Genomic DNA, 8,000 nt, shown 5'->3' with positions numbered 1-8,000 from the left:
AGAAATCATGCCTTCCAGATAGAAGGATCTTACATCTGTTTGCATTGCCAGCATGAAAGCGAATAGTACAGTCTGTTTTCAAAGAGTAACTGTATTTTAATGTTGGGAACAAAGTTGGAGCTCTTTGGTTTTGTGCATTACTGGAGTGGCTCAACCAATTTGTTAAGGGGCTGTGATTCGTTGCTGCTCAGTTAAAAATAATCTGCTGCAAACCCCTCTGCTCTCTTGTGCTGCTACTTATGATATATAGCCACAGGGATACACGCTTGTCATTTGACAGTAAGGAAAGCACAGCTGAGATCACTGCCCTGAGGAACCTGCAAAAGAATATGAATTAAATGTTTAGACTTTTCATGTCTGCGTGAAATATCACTTGCTTTTGGAGGTGTTTACAAGAAACATAGCCTCTTGTGTTCACTTCTAAAGAAAAGCCAAAAGAAAGGAAGAAACCTTTATAGATTTAAAACCAGTGCATGCAATCTACTGTATTCTTTGCTGTTTGTAATTAGCTTAACTGTATATACTTTGTAGGCAGCTTGCATTGCAGCTTATTGGATTGAATTCCTGTTATCAGGGTAAGATCCCCCAGGTGGCTTTATTTCTTATAGATTTCCCAGCTTTTCCTTCCTTGCATATTACAGATAGTGGAGAAGTAATACCAGCTCCAGGATTTTGTTCCTATAAGCATACTTTGCTGCTTGTGGAGGCACAAGGCAGAATATCAGTGTGTGACAAATAATGGACAAAAACATATTTTCATGCAGTTAGTACAAAATGGTATAGAATTTATCCCTACTGGAAATAATATACTCTTTCCTTGGTTATGAAATTTCTAATTCCTGATGCTAGCTATTCAGATGCAAGTAAAGGTATCTAGGTTTCTGCAGAGTGTAACTATCTGATGCATCTCAAACGTCCATCATTTCCAGAGGTATGCCTAAGAGATAACATAAACACTGTGTGTGTGTACGTGTGGTGGAATTTATCTTCTCAGAAACATAGGGGGTAAAATAAATGTGATCGTATTCTTGTATTAAATCTTGGTGCCTTTTGCACAGGTTAAGGCTCTATGAATTAAACAAATTTCCTCAGTTTTTCTCTGTGTAGAGTATTTGAACTATCACATCATCTACTCTCATGTGACGTGTGTCAATGCAACGGTCTCCACTGGCCAATAGTCATGGTCTGCATGAATGAGCAATGTAGTTAGCTTAAGTCTAAATGCGTGCTGAAGGCTCAGAAGTGCACTCAGGTTTCTCTGCCCTTTGAAGATGTCTCTTCACTATTCATCTGTTTTCAAAAACAAATGCTGATTTGCTTCTGCATCCAGCTGCCTTGTATAACACTGTGTTAAACCACCATCCATGACAACATTCATGGCACAGCCAAGCTGCTTTGGTGGGAGCTGGTCAGAACAAATCATGCTCACCTCTTACATCTTTAAAGGGCCTGGAGCATCTCTGGTATAAGGAAAGGCCAAGTAACCTGGTTCAACCTGGAGAAGATTGACAGGGGATCCGATGAATGTTTATAAATATCTAAGGGGGGTGGGATCAAATGGATGAAGCCAGGCTCTTCTCAGTGGTGTGTGGCTATAGGACAAGGAGCAATGGCCTAAAACTTGAACATAGGAAGTTCTGTACTAACGTGCAGAAGTATTTCTTTATGGTAAGGGTGATGGAGCACTGGAAAAGGTTGCTCAGAGAGATTGCGGAGTCTCCTTCCATGGAAATATTCTGCAGCCTGCCTGTGTGACCTGTCGTGGGGAACTGCTTTGGCAGGGGGATGGACTTGATGGTCTCTTGAGGTCCCTTCCAACTCCTGTGATTCTGTGAGAAGTTAGAAGGCATTTCTTTCCAATCTTGCCCATTTCAACCCATTTCAGTCTAGGAATGTCCCACCAGTGAGGAGTTGGGACAGTTCATGCAAACTGTCGCCTGACACATCACATGGGTCGGGCTATGGCCAACTTAATGGCACATGCAAAGTTGTCCCCGTTGTGAGGTTGGCTTTAGCATAGTTAGCAGCTGTTCTGGAGAGAGTGGAAAGCACCTTGCTGGATTAAACAAATCCGCCTGTTTCAATCTACCATGTAAGGACATTATTTAAAACTTTATTTGAAACCAGAGAAACAAAATAATCCCTTTTAGTTCTATTTCTCATGCTGATCCCTATTCTTGAATACTGGATTTGGACATCTGAGACAGCTAAAAATGCGTTTGTCTTTCAAAATGAACTCAAAGTAGAAGCATTAATTCATTTACATACTTTGTCTTTTCTTTAGGTAGTTCCTTTCATTTCTATCATTTGCTTGCTAGAATATTTTTTTCTTCAATGTTGTATGTACTAGTTGAACTCGCATATCTTAATCCAATGAAAACCCATTATAGAGAGGAAGGTGTAAAATCATATGCACTACAATTGTCCACTTCATCAGTTTTCTCTCTCTGCAGATGTAATGAGAAATGACTCAAAATATTCTATCTCCATCTCAACAGTCAGTATCAAGGGAAAAGCTAACAGCGCTGCAGCATGATTGCAGTGCGTGCCAAATCCACAGCCCAAAGGAAGAGATGATCCAGCAGTGATTAAGACTTTTTCCTAGATTAATGTGCAGAAAAATATGCTCAGTGACAACTACTTTGAATTGAAATTCCAGAATGGGCATCCCACCAAGGTGAACAAATCTACTCCAAGTCCATTGCTACCAGTCTTTCGGGCATAAAAATTGAAATTTTTGGGGGTGGTTATTTTATCAACATTATTAGAAAGCAATCCATGAAAGCAATAAAAGTTCAAGACCTGCTGCTGAGATTCTGGGTTGATATTCATACTGATGCGATGAAACCTGAGAAGCCAAGGAAAAAACTTTATTGCTATTTTTGAGCTACTGTTCCTGTAACGCCTTGATGCCTTCACCAGAGGGAAGGTGCTTATCTGCTCACCAGTGTTTAGGCAGCATACCTTTAAAACACAGAATCATAGAATATCCTGAATTAGTAGAGACCCATAAGGATCATCGAGTCCAACTCCCAGCTCTATAACAGTTTACATAGTGAGCAGAGAAAGACAAGAGAGTGAAAAATGGTCCATTTTGCAGAGGCATGTTGGAAGAAAGTGGCAGAAAGGGTAAGCAAAGTGCAAAATAATCCAGGGTGCAGCAACTCAGATCAGCTGGAAGTTGGCTGCTCCCACAGTGGAGTGTGGGTGCTCCAACAGGGGTAGAGTTGGATTGGGCCACCATCACCAGGTGTCCCCAGAACATCCCTTCTCTTCTTTTTCTAACTGAAGATCTAGAGATGGATGTGAATGGAAGAGGGGTAGGAGCACTTAAAAGTATTTAAAAGCATGTGTTAATTAAACTACCTTCACTTCTGTGTATTGATTTGTGTTCTGTTGTGAGACAACAAGCAAACAGCTCTGATTCAAAACAGGCTACAGCCTCACGGGGCTCCAGTTGTCCAAGAAAGCATTTATCGTGTGCTTTGTCAGAGAGAGCTCTTGCTTGGCGTTAGCTGAAAGTGCATCACACTGCATCATTAATTTATTTCAGCATAAGGGGGGGAAATGGCCAAAAGTCTTACTTTGATCATCCTCAAGTCTGCTCTGCCTCTTAGGATATCAAGGAGCAGTTTGTGTGCACTGATGAAATATGCCACCAAATACGTATTGCAATGGGACAGGAGCAAATAGTAGTTAGAGTGGAAAGAACTAGAAAACACAAATCCGTAGGGAAATGAAGGTTGAAACATTTCTGATTATCTGTTATCATGTCAATATGATATTTTTTACGGTGTTAACCGTTAGGGTCTAAATGGTCTGATAAGGTTAATTTTAATTGACTTTTTTCCCCACTTGATAATTTCAAAGCAATCAGATGTAGGGCAAGTTTTGGTATCGACACAGAAGTTGTTTTCTGTGATTCTCAAGGAAGTCATAACAAGGTTCTTGATAAAAGGTTCTAAGCAGAAGAGTGTGCGCTCAAAATATGCTTCTATTCATTATTCTAAACAGAAGATATAAAATAGCTTTTGAATATCAGTGTTTACAGTAATTCCCATTTCATCTTGCAACTCGGTTTTGAAAATACTGATTATAAGGAGAGAGTACTACGATGCCTCATGCGACTGGAAATGAGTTTTTAAGGTCTAGCAGCAAAAGTGGGCAAGAAGTTCACCAGTGCAGAAAAGAAAAAGGTAAGACAAAGATATTCATTCATTTCATTTCACAAAGGTATACCTTAGCAAGGCAAAAAATACTCTTTCTTGGATGATCATTTTTATTTCACATTAGAAATTTATCATTTTAACACAATTTTTGTGTTTCCAAATGCCACTAGAGCTGTCTGTAGTTTTTGCTTCATCATACTTATGACTAGCAGACAGAATTGGAATACATATAGTTACATCTCTTCCTGGGGGGCAAAAGAGAAAATGAGCCGCTTGCTTGAACACTATTTCTATGAGAGAGAAGGGAACCAAACCTGGGTCTCAAGCAAAGCAGTCCAACATCCCAACCAGGGGCATTGTGCTGAAGTGTCAGCTTCAGGAATTCTCCAGGAGATAGTTTTCATCCTGTAACAGGCTGCCTTATTCTGCAGCTCCTTTCTAACTGTATTATGTGGTAACAGCAATCGACTGCAGAGTGAGTACCACTGAGAATTCATGAGGAAACATGGTTATCATTTACGTGCTAACAGAGGGCCTTCAACTGAAAGGAACCCTGCAATATCTTTATTATCTACTGTGTATTAATTGTATCCTACTCTCAAAACTCAATAGTGTGTATATCTTACGAGGCTTGGAACCAATGCACTAATATTAAAGTGTTAATCGACATCGCCTCTAAATACTCATGCCAATAAATGACTCCCATGTGTTCTCTGCATGCCAAGCATCATCTGAAGCTTTTAGTTAGCATTCTAGTGGGATCTCATTGCTGCGAAGTTTATGGAGATGCAGAATTTCAATATTGTTTCTGTTTTGTGTAAGAGATGGTATTTCAGTCACAATCTGTGCTTAGGAGTGGTCGGGCATTGGCACAGCTGTGCAGGGAATGGTGGGATCAGTGTCCCTGGAGGTGTTCTAGAGCCATGGGGATGTAGCACGGGGGGGCATGGTGGGGGTAGGCTGGGGCTGGGCTTGGAGGTCTCAGAGATCTCCTCCAACCTTAATTGTTCTGTGATTCTATGACTAATAACGCTTGAGAGCACCAGGGAGTTGTCAGCTATTTTTTACTGTAAAAAAAACTTACCATTTTGTTTAGTCTGTGATACTCCCCTCATAATTTCACTTTTTAATAAACATCCACAGTTTTTCAAACCGCTTTCAAACCCTGGCACTGCATGTGCGGGTGCTCCAGCAGCTGCACAGCCAGGGCTCCATCACAGCACCGCTGCAGCAATCGCAGATTCCAACCTATTTCTCGATAAATCAACTAAACACAATCCCCCTACAGATTAGACAGCCTTAGTTCTGCAACTGGCTGGTATAAATATTCAGAAAAGCGTACTGAGCTTGCAGAGGAACAACTGATTTATTGAGCTACTGTAGAGTTTCAAAACAAGGAAATACTGTCTCGCAATCTAGTAAGTTTGTTTAATGAAATGTAAGTTAAGTGTAAACAGTCTTAACATGCTTGGGAGTGCAGACTTTTGGATTAAGGGTAACACATATGGTAAACTGTGCCTTGTTGTTTGGTGCATGAAGGGCCCGTGTAAGTGCATGGAGGGTTGGCCCCTCTGCCCCAAAAGAAGTGAATCCACCTTCAGACACCGGAGATGAAAAACAACTTGTGTGACAGTCAGAGTGCAGTGATATGAAGACTGCACATGGTCGTGTTGGGGCTGGAAATGCAGTCCAGATGTCCTGACCCTGCCTCACACGGTGTGAACTGGGATTTGTGTGTGCTCTGCTGCTGATGGCTTGTTTAGATCATTGCCTTGCATATCGTGTATGTGCAAGTACCTTGTGTGTTGTTCATAGTGATCCTGAATAATATTTTTAGCAGTACTTCTGATTGCTCTAACACCAATTCTTGTAGTTTTTACAAAATATGAATTATTCCTTCTGAAAAGTTATGCAGCACGTATTAAAATATGTAGGTGTTCACAGGGAGGAAGTAGTTCAGTACGACTGCTTGTTGTTTGGTTTCCAGGAGGGTCTCAGATCTGCGTCGCTTGTGGGGCCCTGCACACAAGTATGTGACATACTGAGGAGGTTTGAGAGCCACCAGCTCCCAGCCTGGTCACTTTAACCAGAGATGGGCAGGTGAAGTGCAAATCTGATTACCTCTGCCTTACTTTACAAAGGGTTACGGGAAGGTTGAGCATCACTAAGAGTTTGTATCAGTGTTTAATCTCGGTGTGTGTTATATGGAAAGGAAAAAAAGAGACAATTCCCAACTGTATCAGATAGCTTGCGGAAATGGAGATGGGATCTGCATTTGGGCTCAGCCAGCTCTGTTTTCTTCTTGCAGAACCACCCGTCCTTGCTGCAGTTGGTAGTACAAGCTGAAGGGCAACGTCTGGTCATCCACCTGGAGAGGAATGAGTGAGTACCTCTGATGCATGTTCATTTTGCACTGGTATTTCTAGAGAGAGATTGTAATGCTTACACTGATGTTTTAAAATCAACCCCCAGCCAAGTTTGCTCCTTGTCCCTAACCTGAATGTTTTGCAGTTTGGGTTGTGTGCATTTGCATTGTGCTTAGAAAGCATGAACTGGTATTTGTGATTGCATTTAAGTGGGGCTGGAAACAAAAGTGCTGCTTCTCTGTGTTTTCTTTCTGATCATTGTTCTTATTTTGTTTGGATTTGCCCCCCTTTCCTGCAGTAGTAGGGCATTTTATTTACATTAATGTGGAAAATCCTACAACCTTGAGAATGTTTTTGAGAACTTTACCTTCCTGGTGCTTCATGTGATCATGGTCACCTCCATGCAATAACCATGGTTGTCTGCTTGGAAGCATGAGCCAAGTGATGAGGCTTAACCTCTGCTGGACCATTAGGTGCGAGCTCAGTGGATTTGTTGGCAACGTGCTGTGGTGGGGTGGTTGCACTGCTCATGAAGCTCACAGTCACAGTTGAGCCTGAACACTTCTTGGTGGGCTGTAAATACTGCATCTTCTTCGACGTGTTCTTAATAACTTCTGCTCGTGTCCTGAAGCTCTCAGAGGTAGATTCTGGGAGATGCTGCAGAGAGGGTCCAGTGGTACAGAACCATCCAGAAATGAAGCCGCTTCTCTTTGGAAGCACATGAGAAGCAGAACCAAAGTCACTGATCTTAGTTTACCATCTCATTCCCTCAAGAGTACATTGTGGGAATCCAGATCAGGACAGCTACATGTGACTCATCAATGAAATATCAAAGATTATTCGTGACGTAGGGAGAACTTATCCCAAAATGTTAGTAAGGATCAACGTGTTTTCAGGAGGTTTCCCTCCTGGTGATGTTAAAGCAGCAGAGGTGTTTTTTTACTGTAGTAGAAAGACCAAAGATTTAAGAGGTGCAGCTTTAGGTGTCATGGAGGAGGAAACATGCATGTGAAAGCAAATGTAAACGCACTGCCTTGGGCTGTTGACTGCTGTCCTCACTGCAAAATGGTGGGGCACCTCTCCAGAGTATTGACACAATGCAGAATGCTTTTTATTTCCAGACATTTGGAGAAACTCTAACATTACCCAGCAGGGATAGAATGAAGTTCACTTTATTATTCAACATTAGGACCAAACTGTGAGCTTCCTTAATGTTATTTTCAATATTTCTTTGTTGTTCATTTCCTATCCTTGAAGGGAACGTAGATCCCCAATGCATAAATTGCTCTGCTTCAGCAACTAAAAGAGGATTTAATTCATTTAGTAAACAGGGATTTAACTTTATATTCTCTTAATCTTTGTCAAAGGGTGTGCCTTCCCTTAGGAATGTGAAGTATGCAGCAATTGAGGAAACTATTTGCATTCCATGTCAGTGATTAAAAGAACATAAAATTGCTAATATGGG

General features: G+C 41.3%; 1 protein-coding gene across 1 annotated transcript in view; it reads left to right on the top strand.

The window, feature by feature from the left end:
- The window catches only part of ADAM12 (ADAM metallopeptidase domain 12), a 167,805-nt gene that overhangs the window by 37,515 nt on the left and 122,290 nt on the right, over nt 1–8,000 (top strand). The window contains exon 3 of the mRNA XM_042863889.1: nt 6,478–6,551. Coding sequence (XP_042719823.1) covers nt 6,478–6,551 — 74 coding nt within the window. The remainder of the gene's footprint in view (nt 1–6,477; nt 6,552–8,000) is intronic.

Source organism: Lagopus leucura, unplaced genomic scaffold, assembly GCF_019238085.1.
Source record: "Lagopus leucura isolate 7727_CA_CO unplaced genomic scaffold, USGS_WTPT01 Super-Scaffold_741, whole genome shotgun sequence".
NCBI classification, from domain to species: Eukaryota; Metazoa; Chordata; class Aves; order Galliformes; family Phasianidae; genus Lagopus; species Lagopus leucura.
This window is presented reverse-complemented; position numbering and strand designations above follow the sequence as displayed.